Below are 17,411 nucleotides of genomic sequence, written 5' to 3' on the forward strand. Positions count from 1 at the left end.
CTTTCCCTGGCCAGCCACCTGGCAGTGCAGTGCTCGTTTCCTACATTTTCTAGAGGACCTGAATTGTGCCTGCTTCATCTACTCCCTGAAGTACCCAGCCAAGTTTCCCTGTGCCTGTAGTCTTTACTGTGAGCCTGGTGTGCTGCAGCTTGGTCTTATAGCCCTTGCCAGGGCGGAATGAATTGTCGTCTTAGCCACCAGAGAGGTTGCTATTCCGATGAGAGAAGTAGCAGTATCCACATTAGCATTTCAGTGCATAATGCAAATATACCAGTCCCTTTCATATTCAGAAATGAGGAGGCATTAAAGTGGGGACCTGGCATTCAGCGTGGACTGGAGTCACTAATGATGAGGGCTTCCCCCTGTGGCACATCTGGCCACTGCAACGTGTTTCCCATGTGGCTTCTGAGCTGCACATCAAACAGGGCCCTCTCCCCCTTGGTGAGCACCCTGCCAGTAGGGAGGACAGGACCCCAGAGGCCAGAGAGGAAGAGAAGGGTACCAACAGGCCAGAATGGAGTGGAGCATAGGCCACACAGGCGGGGTTGGTGCTGAGGGCATACATAATGTGTTCTTGCAGGGAGGACCCCAAACTGGGAGAGCATAGACACTTCATCTGAGATGCTGACAAATTGGATGATTGCTCAATATAATGAATTTCATCTCCACTAAATCAACCCCAACTTGTCTGACAGCACTGTGTGCTGATGTGGTCATGTGGGAGCAACTGGCATGAACCCTGGAGGGCAGAGTTTTGGTAAAACACTGCCATCTTCTCTGCCTGCCCTCTTCCTCCAGACCATGTCCTACTAACCCCAGTCTCTTGAGCATGAGGAACTCTGAGGTGGGGTAGGAACCTGTTAGGGGGATCCCAAAGGAATCTGTTAACAATTGGAACAGCCAAGAAAGCCCTCATGGTTCATTTTGCACTTGAGCTGCAAGTTCTTTTGGAGGGAGTCTGAAGAGGGGCAATGAGGGGCACCAGAAAGTGGTGTTCTGTGAGAGCCAGTGTTCTACACCTCACTCCTTCCACTGAATACATTCCAAACTTAGAAGAATTTATTCTTTTTTTATATCAAGACTTCAGTAAAAGAAATGCACAAGCCCCAAGGGCACCTGGCATTGGTCCTGGGGTTGTCTGCTGCCCCAGGGATGACCTAAGAAGACTGTGGCAATTTTCTTCCTTCAGAAGACCTTGGTCTTTGGCCCTCACTCACCTCCTTACACACGCACATGCATGCTCTTGCTCATTCACTGTGCCTTCTTTCCCACAGAGCCAGTAGTGTCTCTCATCATCATCTTCCCTTTTAGAAAATGCTGTTTTTCTTCTCTCCTTCTTGTCCTGTAGGTTATTGCAGCTGACTGCAAAAGGGTCACAGTGCTGAAGTATTTTCTGGAAGCCCTTTGTGGACAAGAAGAGCCTCTGCTGGCATTCAAGGGTGGAAAATATGTGTCAGTGGCACCCGTCCCAGACACCATGGGAAAGGAAATGGGAAGCCAAGAGGGAAAACAACTGGAAGATGAGGTACTATGCGGGAAGAGCCCGCTGTGGCAGAGGGAAAGCTCCCCTCCCCCTTGCCCACGACTGCTTCTACTGGGGGTTATTTATAACCTCAGAGCAGTGTCTGTGCTGACGTGACAGCCAGCTTCTCAAGAGTGCACTCTGCTGGTGCCCCTTCCTGCCAATCCACCCCAGTGCCTCCATCTCACTCTGCTACAAGTTCCAGATGCTTCTTTTTAATGTTGCATTGGAAGAGAAGGGAGGAAAAGAAAGAAAGAGTTTAATAATGTGCAGCTCTGGAGGCTTAGGAAGGGGAGTGGAGGGGGGGTGTTAGGGTTCAGGCTGAGGATCAAGTTTATAGATGTGCGTTGCTCAGTGCAGCACAGGACTGAGCTCCAGCCTCTTGCACACGTACAGGAAGAGCTGACATTGCTGGCCCCATGTGGAAAATCACCCCCTCCCCCAGTTGCCTGCCCTCCCTTACTCCCTCCTTCCCTCCCTCCTGCACATCCTGATGTGATTAAGGAATTCTCTTCTTGTTTGTTTGCCCTTGGTTGTTCCTGTAGCCCTTGCTTCACTCCAGACCTCTGTGTGTGTGTGTGTGTGTGTGTGTGTGTGTGTGTGTGTGTGTGTGTACGCATTTGCCTGTGTAACCGGCTCCTGCATACTTCACTGGCAGTTGCCCTGCTGTGCATGTATGTGTCTTTCTGGGGATGCTTGTTGACTTGTTGATGTGGGTCTGTGTGTGCTCCATTTGTGTGTCAGTTTCAATGAACACTTTGCTGCCAGCTCTCCTGCTGTCTGTAGGATCTGAGTAAATGTGAGTGTGTGGCAGTATCAGATCATGTATGCGATTAGCATCATTGCCAGCCTCCCTGCTGTGTGTCTGGGTGTGGGTAACTTTGTCTGGGTGTGTGCACACACACCTCATGTTTGCCTAAAGTTCACTCTTTTTCCTCCTTTTACCCCACTGTGTTAAAGACAGGGGCACTTAGGTGGGAAGAAACATGGGACTGAGGGAAGGGACGGAAGCGATTCTAGCCAGAGGCCAGGTCACACATAGGCCAACACAGTCATTTGGCCCACAGCAGTCTCAAGCGCCTGGTGGAGAAGGGCGGGGTTCAGGGATGAAATCAGTAACAGGCCAAGGAAGCCAGATGTCAGCTGGAAGCTGTCGTTTGGGATCTGAGGCAGTGATAGAGTGGCCACCTTTGGAACAGAGTCTTCAGAGCAGCAGAGTCTTGGACTGACTTCATTAGAATCACTGGAGAACCCACCCCACCCCTGATGACACAGGGCTTAGATTCCAGGACAGAGGTGGTTCCAGGGATATAGCTGAGCCCATGATTCCAGACTCACCAGATGAAACCTGGGCAGGAAATAACGGGAAAGAATGAGCTGTCAGCATGGGAGGAGACAGTGGAGTTGCTAAAGTCATTGGGGTGTCCAAGCTGTAGGCGGGCAGAACAGTGCCACCGCAGCCCTGCACACTGTGTGGGAAGCATGGGGGAATGGGAGGACACCTCAGTCCAGCATATCACCCACACTGGAAGGCCGAGGCAGGCAGTGGAGGGTAAGGCCAGCTCTCTGGGCTTGCTGTAAGAGGTATATTATGGTCAGTGGAACCTGCAGCCCAAACCGAGGGCCTGCTCCCCTCTTACAGGGAGCAGACCAGCTCTTAGCTATGCCACACACACTCTATCTCCTTCTGATGCCTATTGACCAGACAAAGGTTGTAACTCACGCTAGGTTGCCCACTCCTTCCTTTTCCCACGAGCCTCTTGGGTTTCTTTATGTTAGTGGCCCCTGGGAAACCCTGCTTACCCTAGTCTGTGTAATTTCATAACCCTGCACTTCCTCGTTTGCTGTGAGAGCTGAGCAAACCTCAGACAAGCTTCTTTGACCCTCCTTTGACCTCAGTCCAGTCCCCTCCAGGCCTATGATAACCCTGAGCATGCCTGGTCAGAGCAGGCAAGGACACTATTCCCCCAGGTACCCAGTGGACATCTTATTTCACTTGTTCCTATGCAGGTTAACCCTATGAACAAGGACATGAATGTGCAGTTATCCTCCTTCTTGTGGCCACAGGTTAACAGATAAGTGGTGACTGTGGACAGCACCTCAAACCCCTGAGACCCTCTAGTGCAGTGGCAGTTTTAGCCCCATCCTTAGATTTTTTTTGGAGAGGATTGAACCCAGGGGTGCTTTACCACTGAGCTACATCCCCAGCTCTTTTTAATTTTTTGAGATGGGGTCTTGCTAAGTTGCTCAGGGCCTCATTAAGTGGTTGAGGCGGCCTCAAACTGGCAATTCTCCTGCCTCAGCCTCCAAAGTTGCTGGGATTACAGGCACACACTCCCACTCCCAGCTCCATCCTCAGATCTTACCTCTCTCCAAACTGTCAGACTGGGTCAGTAAAAGTGATTAGAAGTTAGATGTTTCTTCAGACATCCTTCATGAACAGAACAGACTCTAGTTCCTTAGGAATGCTACCAAGCCACCCATCTTCCCTAGACCCTGCTCCCCCATCACCTAACCACCCACATGCTTTATAACCATCTTCTGCCAAGAGAATCCCAGTTAGAGGAGAGGAGAGAGTAGTCTGTACTGAAGAGGGCCAAGCCTGACAAAGCTGAGCTACTAAGGGCTGGATTTGGGCCAGCCCCCCAGCCTTGTGGGTCACTCATTATGAGTAGTACAAGCACAGACTTTGGAACCAGGCTTACTTGGGTTTTTTGTTCCTTGGTTTTTTGGTTTTGTTGTTTTTAACATGGGTTTGAATCCCAGCTCTGCTGCTCGCTACCTGTGTGACCTTGAGTAGGTTGTTTAACTCTAAACTTTGGTTTGTTCATTTATAAAATAGGGATGGTAATCACATCTATTTCACAGGCCATTGTGAGCATTAAATGAGTTAATGTATAAAAAATGCTTAGCCCAGTACCTGGCCAATAAGAAGCACTGAGTAAATGGTAGCTGTCAATGCAGTTATTAGCATTACCATTGTCAGAGTCACTGAATCACTTGCCCTGTACCCCTGCTAACCCTGACCCTTTTGGGCAGCTGCATGTTCTCTACTGACCAAGGCCAAAAGTGAGAGAGGGAGGAATAGAGCTGGGACCACCCGGGGAGCCATGGCTGCTGAGTGCTGAGGATGCAAGCAGGGAGTTACCATCCCTGGGGAAGCCTGGCAGGAGGCTCCTTAAGATAGTCAGCCACCTTCTGCCCTGCTTAGGTCCTGGGAGGGCAACTGAGCAAGGCCATGTCATGTGAATTCCTGTAAAGGAGTCCGGCAGTCCCCACACCACCAGGCTGTGGTCTTAAAAAGAAACCAGGGCAAGGTCTGCTGAGCTACAGCATCTGAGGCAATGGAGCTTCCTCGCCCAACTCCCAGCTGTTAACCCAAGTCAATTCCTATCCAGTCACTTGCGTGAAGTAGATTTAAAGTGGGCAATTTATCTTTCTCTGTCATTTACCCCTTGAATCTTTTGTGATTTTCAAAATGAAAATAGGTCCAAGATTTGCCTTTGTGAGTGTGAGTACAAGCACGCATGTGTACATGTGTAATTGTGAGTGACTGGGATACCTATGTAAGGAAAGAACCCTGTAGTGTAAAAGAGAGCAGTTTGAGTGGAAGCACAATAGCGTCTCCAAATCCCCCTTTTCCCAAGCAAGGGAAGCATACACAAAGGGGCCCTTGGCAAGGAATAGTTCCAGTCAGCATGGGGTGGGGGCTGGCAGGGGTGAGGGTGAATCCAGTAAGTATTGTGGACTCACATTCTCTTCTTTCCCCTGGCCTGCCCCACCACCCAAAGGAGGAAGACGTGGTGATTGAAGACTTTGAGGAAGATTCAGAAGCCGAAGGCAGCGGGGGTGAGGATGACATCAGGGAACTTCGAGCCAAGAAGCTGGCTCTAGCCAGGAAGATAGCTGAGCAGCAACGTCGCCAAGAGAAGATACAGGTGGGGCCTGCCTAGGGATGGTGGTTCCCATCAAGATGGTGACTATACAGGGCCTGAGGGGGAATAAGGGCAGGATATAGGGACAAGCAGACCCTTTCAGGAAAGTTTTTACTGTGTCCTACCCAGCTCTACCTCCTGTTGTCTTACTCTACCTCTACATTCTGATAGCATGCCTAGTGACTGGAGTCTCCCTCAAGGCAGAAGCAGGATCTTCTCAGAGAATCTGATAAGCACTCTCTTCCACCCCATACCATGGGGTTCTGTCAGTGACCCCACAAATACAGGATCTTTCATGCAGTTTCAGGGCTTTGGAGTTCCTCTGCACCAAACCCAGATACTCACAGAGAACACCATTTCTTGGGAGAGGTTACCATAGCCTCAGACTATGATCTGAGTTCCCAGAGTAATGGATGAACCCTTCTGGATAGGGTACTCTGTGCACCCTCTGGAAGCTGCCTAATCTTCACACAGGGACTTCCCCACTGTTTGCCTTCTCAGGAACCTAAACCTTCACTTCTAGCAAGTTTTTCTCTATGGCTTTCCCAGGACTGTCCCCTTGCACTGTGAACCCACTTTTCCTTATCTAGGATTCAGGGCAGTTAGTAAAGAGCCAGTCATGCTCCCTCTTTGAAAACCAGCTGGGTGTGCAGAGAAGAATTAAGCCACTCCGCCTGACCTCTCTAAGGATATCTGTTTTCAGCCCTCTCTTCAACTACCCTTCCCCTGGGCATAAGGTTTAATGTAGGTGGTCAGGCAAACCTAATTATAATTCAGGCTCCACCATTTAACTAACCTTGTCACTTCAGGCAAATTATTTAGCTTGTCAGAGGCTGTTTCCTCGTCTTCAAAGTGAAAGTGGTAATGACACCTACCTCTTAGCATTTCTGTGAAGCCTACATGAGACACTACATCTAAACTGCTTACCACAAATAACATACAAGTAGTCACTTTGTCTATTAGTCTAATCGTCCTGCCCCAGGAAGGGAAATGAATGGTAGTTAGTCTCTGTCCCTCTTGAGTTATATTCATGTCCCTGCTCCCATCGTAATCAAATGTTCAGTACCTCTACCATCTGTAGTGATGTGACTAAGAAACACGTGAGAAGTCACCAAGGACCTGTCTTTATCAAACTTTAGTCTTTGTCATAGTTGACTTCCCTGTAGCTTTCGGCTCTGGAATCCTCTTCCTTCAGCTGCCCATCAGCACAAATGAATGAACCCTTTCTTCTCTCTTCATGACCATCTTCTTTTGTTTTGTTTTATTCTCTTCCTTTCTACCTATTACTTTTTAGTTTCTTAGTCTCAGCAAGCTGAATTGGTGTTTGGCAAATACTCATAGTTGGCTTCATAGATGGTAACAGGTAGAGCATTATCTTAACTCCACCCTGACTTTGTACCCCTCCTGACCAGTGTCTTATTAAATCCTGTCTGTTCACTCATTTATTCCCTCCTCTTCTCCCTATTCGGAATCCATTGCCAGTGCTGTCATAGTTGAGGGACTTGCTTGGATTGTAGCAATCAAGGCCCCTACATTGCACAGCTCCATGGGTAACCATTGCCACAGTCAGTGAACAGCCCCTCCTAAAGTTGTGTAGTACACAGTTTGATAAACAGGCTCTTGTTTTACCCCACTGCCTCCAGAGCATCAGTCTCTTTCCCAAAATGCCACCCCCCTACTCAGGAATCAGTACATTTGTATGGCCAGTAAAATAGTGTCTTAATTCCTTCCTACAACATTAAAGGCTTTCTGATTTGTTCCCACTCTGTTTTTCTAAACTCTTCTCCCAGTGCCACAGCCCCATAAGCCATTACTAGTCATATAACATTGGACAAAGTAGTTAGCATCTCTGAACCTGTTTCCTCATCTATAAAATGAAAGTGGTACAGCATCTACCTCTCAGAGTTACTGTGGGGAGTCCTCAGAATGAATGACTGTGTATGGTGAAGTACCTGTCTAGTCGCTAAAACACTCTTTCCTGGACAGTGACCTTGATCTCCCTCTCTTCTGACTGCCCCTAGACACATCCTACCCTTTCCCACTTTGTTAGATCTTGCTTGTCCTTCAAACCAAAGTACCCTTTTCCTACTATACATTACCCATTACCTGTTGGAATTCTATTCCTCCTTCAATTCCCATATCCTCCTTCAAACTCCCTTCTCCCAGGTGAAGCCTTTCCTGATTCCTCCCAGGAGAAGTTCATCTCTCTCTATCCTGTGTTCCTGTAGAATTGATTTATACTTCATTTTTGGGAACTGTTATCTTGTCTCATATTACAGTTGTTTCTGGACTTGTCTCCCTCACTGTACTATGAGCTCCTTGGACTCAGAGACCATGTCTTCAGTTCAGTTTAGTAAATGGCATTGCACATTGGTTATGCTGGTGGCTGGGGGACACCCAAGTGAATGAAAACATCCCATTCAGAGCAAACCACATAGTAGAAAAGTCAGTCTTTAAATAGGTGATTTGATGTGTGAGCTACTGTTGTTAAAAAGAGAAATACACTCAGAAGTCTGAGACAGGATGATTAGAAGTTCAAGGACAGCCTCAACAACTTAGCGAGGTCCTGTCTCAAAATAAAAAAATTAAAAGGGCTGGGGATGTAGCCCAGAGGTAGAGCACCCCTGGGTTCAACTCCCAGTACTGTAAAAGAAGAGAGATAGAGAAATACAGGATGATATGGAAGCACATGCTGTGGTGATTTATTGAACACCATATTCAGATTGGCTTCTCTGGCAATAAACAGTACCGTAATAATTGAAGGTCTAACATAAGACCTCACTTGCAGTGCCACTGGCTGGCCTTGTCTAGGAGGTCTGTTCTCCCCACCAACTCCTGCAGGAGAGGCTGTTCAGACCCAGTCTTGAAGGCCTGCTGTGGATGTGTAAAGTGTGAGCTGATGTGGCCCCTTTAAGAACAGGCCCCACATGCACCACTGCTGGCGGCCCTGCCTCCTGTCAACCTCCTTCTCCAGCCTCACAGCCACAGGAGGATTTCTCAGCAGAGGAAAAATTCCCCCTTTCCCTTCCCCCCCTCTCCTTAATGCCCGGGGCCCTTTACTTCCATAATTCTTCATTTTCCAGCCTTGAACGTAAGCCAGACACATCTGTCTGGCCATATGCGTGAACCCTGGAGTCTGTGCCGAGGTGGCTGTAAAACAGGGCCGGTGAAGGCCCTTCTGGGAGAGCACACACATGTGTGTGCCCTCGGGCCATTGGCTCCCTGCCCAGAACCACGGGGCTTCAGCACTCCAAACCCATGTTAACCTTCTCTATTTTTCCTCTTTTTGTTTAATTTAAGGGGGGAAAATCCCAAGGAAAAGGTATAAATTGTCCTGGGAGTGGGGGAGAGGCTCCTAGCTAGAGAGGCCATTATTGTTGGCAGGTACCTAGGTCACACTAATACAATAAGGAAGAAAGGAGCATCGAGTGAATTAAGATCGGAGAGATGGGCTGTAAATTACACTACTCTGAACTCCATCAGTCTCCAGGGTGTTAACCGAGAGGTGTAAGGCAAGTCCCCAACTCCCAGCGCCTTTTACAGATGCAGCAAAACAGGAACCACACATGTTTGGGGAAGGGGATATGAAGATGGGGTTGAACAAAATCCCCCCCGGCCCCCAGGATGGCTATAAAGTCCAAGTGAGTTCTGGGGCCATAGCCACACCCCCACTTCCATGCTCCCACCTAGACCCCTGGGCCTCAGCTCATCTGTGGGGCTGGGGGAGGTGAGGTCTGGCCTCCCTCCGTAGCCTGTCCCTCCCTGCTTCCGGTGTTGCACAGAGGCTGGTGAGTGGGGCCGACTGGAGGTCAGAAAAGGGGTGTGGGGAGCTCTCAGGGCCAGTGCAGCTGGAGCTACAGCACCAAGGCAGGGCCCCTGGATGCTGGGGGCGCCAAGTCCACCCACCAGGAACTTTGAGGCCACACTCTGTGGCTCAGTCCAGGCTTTGCCTTGTTGCCTGAGACAGCTCTTCACATTGGGTTCATCCTGCCCACCTTGCTGCTTTCCATCTGAGTTCTTTTCATTCCCTTTGCCATTCTTGGGAGGTGTCCAGAGACCAGAGCAGGGTGCATGGTTTGTCTGGGAAATTGGTCAGAAGTGTTTCATTCCTAACCAGGCCCCCAGGGCCAAGCAGTCACTGAAAATCCTCCTCCAGGCATGAGGCGTGGCCTCTTGGCACCTCATACTGGCCCTGGCCCTGTGAATCCCCTGCCTCCTCCCTGCCTCCATGAGGCACTGCTGTGATTTGTGCTGCTGTCGGGCGGGGTCAGGCTTCCTGAGCAGTTGCAAACATCCCACCTGAAACATAACAGGCTCTTCCTCTGGCCACAGCTATTGTTTCCCTTTGCATTATGGCCACAGTCTTGCTCTGTAGCCAGCAGTGACATGTGTTCTGAAAATAACTTTGCTCTCCTGTCCCCTTCCCGCCCACCCACCCTCCTGAAGATGCAGTCACTCCTTTGTGGTGGCCCCAGGAGTTTCACTCTAAATATAGCTATAGTCCATTCACACTGCCAGCCAGCTGGGGGGGGGGGTGCATCATGGAACAATGGGGTATGCACAGAGCCCCCCACACCTGTATGGAAGCTAGCGGAAGGCAGACACTCAGCCCTGGCTCCTAGCTGTCGGAGGCAGGGTGGAGCCAGCACACTACCAGGCCAGGGGCACGTTCACCCAGGGCAGGAAAGCACATCAGACTGTGGAGCCGGGCACCGCCCAAGCCTGCTCCAGCTTCTCCACACACTACGGTGCTGGGCCTTCAGTTTGCTCCAGCCGTTCCCACCTCACTGGTTCTAGCAGCATCCACAGGGGCCTGCCCTCCCACAGAATGGTCAGGCCATTGGCTAAAACACCCTTATGCTGCTACTTGGAGCAAGCCCAGAGTTGTCATGCTTTAGCTCTATCACTCTTTGCCCCATAGGGAAAGGACAAACTTCTTCAGTTTTTTCAGAGTAAGAATTATCCATTAAAATGCAGTCAGCTTTTCTTCAAAGAACTCTTCAACTCTGAGTTCCTATGATAAATCAAGCTCTATGCTATTTCTATTTGCTATATTTCCATTGTAAAAGAAACTACAAGAAAAGTAGGCATTTCTCAAGTGCCTTACAGTGTAGTGTGCAAATATAATCAGTCCTCATAAAACAACATGAAATAGCAAACAGGTTGTCATAATTTTTAAAATAAGGCAAGTGTGTGTTAAGCTGTGGTACTTTGGGACATCCAGAAAAGGAAGCCTAAGCAGCACTTTTCCCATTAGCAAAACACCCCAAATGAGGATGATAACCCTATTGCTCCCAGGGGACGCGCTGCCAGCTTTCTATATCCAATGCATTATCTACTCCCTTTAGTTTCTGACAGTGGTTATCTCAAACTATTCCTATTGGAATTGTTGGCTTTTTTTTTTTTCCTCCTTTTATTTTGTTTTCATTTCTCATTTATATCCAGTTTTTTAAAATCAGTAGTGTTGGCAGGCACGGTGATACACATCTGTAATCCCACTTACTCAGGAAACTGAGGCAGGAAGATCAAGAGTCAAAGGCCAACCTGGGCAGCACAGTAAGACCCTATCTCAAAAATAAAAATTTGCTGGGTTGGGGATGTAGCTCAGTGGGAGAGCACTTGTTTAGCATGTACAAGACCCTGGGTTTAATCTGCAGCACCACAAAAAGACATAAATAATTTTTAAAAAATCAGTCATGACACTGGGCATGGTGGCACACATCTGTCATCCCAGTGACTCAGGAGACAGAGGCAGGAGACCCCAAGTTCAGAACGAGCCTGGACAATTTAATGAGACCTGTCTCAAAAGAAAGGCTGGGGGTACAGCCCAGTGGTAGAGTACCCAAGGTTCAATCCCCAGTATAATAAATAAATTGTAGGGCTGGGGAGATAGCTCAGTCGATAGAGTGCTTGCTTGTAAGCGTAAGGCCCTGGGTTCGATCCCCAGCACCCAAAAAAAAAAAAAAAGATTGTACTATGAAGTTTTGTTTTGTTTTGTTTTTGTTTTTTAAGGAATAGGATCTCATGGGCTGAGGTTGTAGCTCAGTGGTAGAGTACTTGCCTAGCATGCCTGAGGCACTGGGTTCAATCCTCAGCACCACATATAAAAAAATAAAGGTATTGTGTCCATCTCCAACTAAAAATATTAAAAAAAAAAAAAAAAAAAAAAAAAAAAAATAGGCTCTCACACTGTTGCCCAGTTGGCCCCAGACTTCTGGGTTCAAACCATCCTCACACCTCAGCCTCCCAAGTAGTTCACCATTGTTCTTGGCTACTGTGAATCAGAAAAGAAATTAGTAGTCCTGGGTCACACCCTTGTTCTTCCCGAATTCTGTTTCCTAGTGGTTTCCTCAGATAGTTACCCTCCTGGATACATAAAAAAAGAAAGAGGGAATTGGTCAAAAGAAAGGAAATTGATATTTGTTGAATTGCTAATACACGTGTCAGGCATTTAGTTAAGTACTTTCACATACAAGGTAAACACATAAATTTGTGTGTTACAACCTCTTGTTTTGTAAAGATGTTGCTCTGACCAGAGGGATGACCCAGGGGGACCCAGGGATGCATGATTTCCCATAGAGAGAAGGAAGCAGCCACACTCCTGTGAAGCTCCTAAACCAAAGGAAGACCCAATAAGGCCTTTTCCTGGTCTGGTCCTGCTTCATGATCTGGGTTCTCTAGGTTCTGTATCAGCTAATTGCATTGATCTTATTTGTAATTCTCAGTGTCTCAATTTTCAGTGGATCAGCATTATAAAATCATCCCCACTGTATAGAAGAAGGAACTCAACCTGTAAAAGAGCCCTTTCTGGGAACCTAAGCCCATTAGCTTCCTCTTTAAGCAATATTCTCTCTTTCCCAGTTCTCTGCCTCCTTGCTCCTGGAAGCTCCCATACTTTAGAAAACATCGGTTACTTAGCATCTTCCAGAAACAGAATTGTTATTTTTCTCTTACACACTTTATACCAGCGTCCTTATTGCCACCAATCTCATTTGCTGCCAGTGTGATTTGGAGTGCCTACACTTGACTCAGATTCCCAGTACACTGTCCAGGGACCAGCATGGCCCAAGCTTTGCTACATTCAGAAGGGTTCCTCTGGAACTCTCCTTCCGGGTCGGCACACTTGACTCAAGGCCAGGGCCAGTCTGTCTGAATCCCAGCATTCCAGTTGTGCCCCCTCACCCCCACCAGAGGCTTCTGCAGCTTTTTACTCATACAAACAAAAATAAATCTCACTACCGGCCTCTGAACTCCACAGCAGCATGCTTCCCTCTTCTCCCCAAGTGTCCCATGACTGTGAGTGGGGACTTGGCACCCTCCCCACCGACATCACTTTTTCACTCCCTGCGCATCCTGTGTCCTTCTCTCACCGTGCGACCCAGAGATCAGAATGGGACGTGACGGCCAGCACAGGCGCCGTGCACAGCTGCCAGGAATCTGACGGGTAAAATCTGGAAAAGTTGGGAGGGCAAATGCTAAACACATACACACACACACACACACACACACACACAGCCACTCAGAAAAGGCTGGAAACACAGACACCCATAGAATAGTGCCTGTGGACTCCTGAGCCCTCTTCAGTCTGCCATTCTTTTTAAGGGGACTAAACCTGCCCCCTCCAAGACCCACTGGTACCCCAGGAGAAGAAGATAGCAGCCTTGTCTAATCTCCCGGGACTCTATGAGGGCATGTGGGGAACAGGAAGCAGTTGTGTGGTGACTCACTAGGCAGAGCCAGGTTAAGGGAAGTTGTCTGCGGGCGTCCCTGGGACCGGATGAGGGCAGCCCCAGTTTGGACCACCCACACACAGCTTGGCTCTACCCCCACCCCCAGGAATCAACAGGGCTGCCACCTCACTAAGGGGCGAAAGCCAGTTCACCTTTCTGGCCACCAATCAGAGCACTAAGAACCCAGGGAAGTTAGCTTCCCTGAATCCTGCTCCTAGATTTTGCTTCTTCCTGTCATCAGAACACCCCAGTAGGCTCACTTTGCCCCCAGCCTCCCTTGGCCATCTGACTTAAAGGCCCTTCTGCCTATTGCCAGCATAAAAGTAGGATGATACAGGGTCTTAGGAGCTCACTATTCGCAAAGGGTGAAAATGGCAGCCAGTTCCACTTGATGGAACTGCCTTAATGGAGCCAAATCAGGGCTGAAGTGTCATTTCTCAAGGCAAGCAAACTGAGATGTGAGAAGAGTAAAAGAGGTGGCATTCTCAGGACCTGGCCCCCTCTCACTACACAGGTGCTAGTATCCCCCATCCTCCCTGAGCCATGTGGCAGTGCTTGTTCTGTTCCCTTACCCAGAAAGAAAGAGATTTGGGGCCTAAGGTGCCCGGAAAAGCACTCCTGGTAGCAGAAGAACTAGATGGAAAACAAAGCCTGGGAAAAGGAGGAACAGGCATGCTGACACTCCTCTGCGTGAGGAGGAATCACAAGTTGTTCACTGAACCTGAATAGGACCATTTCATGTTCTTATGAAATGCCCAAGCCAAGATTGGTGGACTTGTGTTACCCCTTTGTTGGCAGCCCTCTGGGGAGGGGCAGTAACTCAGGTCAACTGGGAAGGTGACTGGCAGCAGTGGTACTTCCCCTCATGAGGTGAGATTGGTAGGAAGACTTCAGCAGCCTGGGCCTCTTGGCTGCATTTCTCATGCTGCCAGCACTCTGTGGCCTATACCTTCCACCAGCTGTGGTGGCAGTGGCAGCAACAACTTACTCATAGGGAGAGGTCCCTGGTAGGTCACACAGAAACCACCCCCATCATTTGAAGGTATGCCCTTTCAGTTTTACTATCATTGTCAGTGAAGCCTGAGCAGCCCCCTCACTGACTGTTGGTGGCCAGACCTCGAACTGTGGGCCCCCTCCCAGTTGGCACGCACATCCACTCCCCCTGCCTGATGCCTGTGTCTGTTTGCCGAAGTTGCTATGTGGCAGAAGGCCATGAGAGGGCGTAACAGGGCTGGGACCTGCTTGCCTGCTCTGCCAGATTCTTGTTGGTGCCTGCGGGCTCCCTACACAGGGAGCATGCTGTCTGGACCAGTGCCAGCAGATCAGTTCACTTTCTGGCCATGATCCCCAGAAGAGGAAGAAACACAATGATGACCGTGTTCTTAGTGACAGATACACCTAGAGCCTGTCTCCATGGGCCACTGCCACACATTTAAGACTGTCAGACTTGAGAACTTTGGGCTTTTGCCGACATACATGGAGCTTCCTGAGAAAGGTGAAAGCCTATAAAACAGACAAACCCTAGGCTCTCCTAGGGGTGAAAGGTGATGCACAGACTATTGGTGCCATGTGAATTCAGTTTTTTCAGTGATGCGGGGAGACCCTTCGACTTTTTATTATGGCGGTTCAGCTGCACATATGTCCAGTAAATATATGACTAGGCTATCAAATCTTTGATACCCTGGATAGGATGTGCTTATTATGCTACACAAAAAGTGACTTTGTGATGTGACAGAGGGATAAAAGTTTAAAAAAAAAAAAAAAGGAAAGGAAAAAAAAAGACCAATGTCAAGGAAATGAGCCAGACAAGGAGAAGGTGGTAGCACTTGTGATCAGTCTGGGTGTTGCTCTTTGCACACGAGTTGAGTCTGACTTCGTCTCCCTGCATGGACTCCTGCTGTGGGTGACTGATTATTAGTGATCACCTTAGTCTGCTGTTTTTGTATAGGTCTTGAGTTTAATTTCATTGGATTTTTTGCTGAGTTTTTAAATTTAAGTACACAGTGAAGTAAACTAAAATAACAAATTCTGTTCTGGATATTTCCAAATGTCTGAATTGAGAAGTATACTTGTATATGCTGCCTAAATATCTGTGAAACCACTTTCATACCCAAGGAACCTAACTCTCCCTACTTGGTTGTTAGCCCAAGGTCCTACTTTCAGAGATGATACTATTTTTAATACCATCAAGGTCCTTTCTCAGTCCTAGGTGGGGTTTAGTAATGTCCCATCTCCTGGGCCATTTGGTCTCTTTCCATTTTATTTGCACTCCCATGTTCAGCCCTTGGGTCTGTCCCTCAAGTCTGATGGACTGAGGGGAAGAGTTACACAGGGGCAGGATGCTGACAGATGATCGAGTCAGGACTCTGGCTTACCCACCAGCTTGCCTGCTCACTCTCTGGCTCCCTCACCATTCTATGTCCTTGTAGGCTGTCCTGGAGGACCAGAGTCAGATGAGGCAGATGGAGCTGGAGATCAGACCCTTGTTCCTCGTACCAGATACCAATGGCTTCATTGACCACCTGGCCAGTCTGGCTCGGCTGCTGGAGAGCAGGAAGTACATCCTGGTGGTGCCCCTCATCGGTAAGCAGCCCTGCATGTACACAGCAGCTCCCTCCACAAATGCCCCACACCCAGGGCTAGGCAGGCAGAGCCCCGCTGTGCGTGTGTAACATAGGATTTGCAGGGAAGTAGGGAATGTGTGGGCAAGGAAAATTGTTTAATAATCAAAGCAGTTCAAATTATTATGGCTGATCCATGGCTTAAACTGCTTGAGCAAATGGACTCCTGTGTCCCAGCAACCAGTGGCTGCATGAGCCCAGCCCTTGTTTTTATCCTTATAAAGCTTGCAGTAAAACAGCAAAGCTGGTTCCCGTTATTGGTAAACACTCAGCCCTGGCAGATAACGGCAGTGCTGCTGGGTGGTCTGGCAGGGAGGCTGGGAGGATTTTGAAGTGGTTAGATGCCTTTGGTCTGATTGTCTTGTAGCTTTTCATGATCATTCTGTTGGTTCGAGGTAACATTTTTCTGGCCAGTGTCACCCTAAGGCCAGGCCGACAGGAATCCTCCAGAGCAAGCCCTTGGCTCGTGCCTACAGATTCCTGCCACTTGGGCACTTACCACTGTCTGGTCATTGGTGCTGGTGCGGGCTCAGCATCTCAGGACCCAGCAAACTTGCTTTTCTACCCTCTGGCCAGAGGACCCCAGAGCCGAGCTGCCTCCAGGGGACTGTCTGGGCACCCTTAGTTCTTAGAGCTCTGTGGTGGGTCAGCCTTATAGTGGGCTTTGGGCTTCTGTTGAATGTAGCTGGTATATCTGATGGCTCTACTTTAGAGGCAGAGGGTCTGGGAGATGATTGCAAAGCCCAGGATTTTTAATACCCCCTATCTCAGCAGCCACTTGGAGCAAGTTTGGGAGCCCTGTCCTCTGGAAAAGCCACCAGACTGGCAGTCTGCCTGCCAAGCTACCTCTGACATCCATGCCAAGATGTTCCGTTGGGCCTTCCCTCTGAGTCCCAAGTGTCTTAGTGCCAGATGGGGGTGGAAACAAAGGGCAGGAAACATCCGCCCCTGCAGAGCCTGTAGAACCCTGGGGGGTTGTGGGAAACACGTTAGCACCACCTGAGAATGTTGGCACTGACGCAGCCCTCCTCCCTGCCTCCACCCTCCCCGTCTTCCTTCCCCCTCCCCATGTGGCCTGGCCAGAGAAACTCTTAAACCCAGGCCCTCAGACCCAAGAGGTTTTCTTTACTTCAAAAGAAGAGCAGCTTCTGTCTGTAAGGCAGTGTAGCAAGACCATCACCTTGTCCTGGGCTTCTCTTCTCCCTCACTGGTTCCTGGGACAGGCTTCTTTTCAGAGTATGTCTCTGTACTTTCCTACCCAGGAGGTTTTCACAGGAAAGAAAATGAACTGGTCACTTTTCTCTTAGATGGTCAGGAAATGGCACAACCAAGAGAGCTTGCTGACATCTTAGGAGCCCCTTTAAGACTCACAAGGTGCTTCAGATGCCTTCCCAGGCTAACAAGTTCTTAGTCACCAGCACTGATGGTGTTCCTGCTGTGTGCTCAGTCTCCTTGTTTCTGAGAAATTCAGTGAAGGACAGAGCTACAGCCCTTGGCCCTGAGGAGTCTATAGTGTTTAGTAGAGAAATCCAGGTTTGGTGGGAGAGAGCAAACAAGAAAACCTGGAGAATATATGCAGAACACAGTAGATGAGCCCCAGGGT

General features: G+C 48.9%; 1 protein-coding gene across 4 annotated transcripts in view; it reads left to right on the forward strand.

Annotated features, from left to right (window-relative positions):
- Smg6 (SMG6 nonsense mediated mRNA decay factor) overlaps positions 1 to 17,411 on the forward strand; it is a 239,452-nt gene that overhangs the window by 215,158 nt on the left and 6,883 nt on the right. For all 4 annotated transcript variants that reach the window (XM_047547528.1, XM_047547531.1, XM_047547529.1 and 1 more), the window contains 3 exons: positions 1,349 to 1,525; positions 5,314 to 5,460; positions 15,617 to 15,770. In XM_047547528.1, coding sequence (XP_047403484.1) covers positions 1,349 to 1,525; positions 5,314 to 5,460; positions 15,617 to 15,770 — 478 coding nt within the window. The remainder of the gene's footprint in view (positions 1 to 1,348; positions 1,526 to 5,313; positions 5,461 to 15,616; positions 15,771 to 17,411) is intronic.

The sequence above is a fragment of the Sciurus carolinensis genome, chromosome 3, assembly GCF_902686445.1.
Source record: "Sciurus carolinensis chromosome 3, mSciCar1.2, whole genome shotgun sequence".
Lineage (NCBI taxonomy): Eukaryota > Metazoa > Chordata > Mammalia > Rodentia > Sciuridae > Sciurus > Sciurus carolinensis.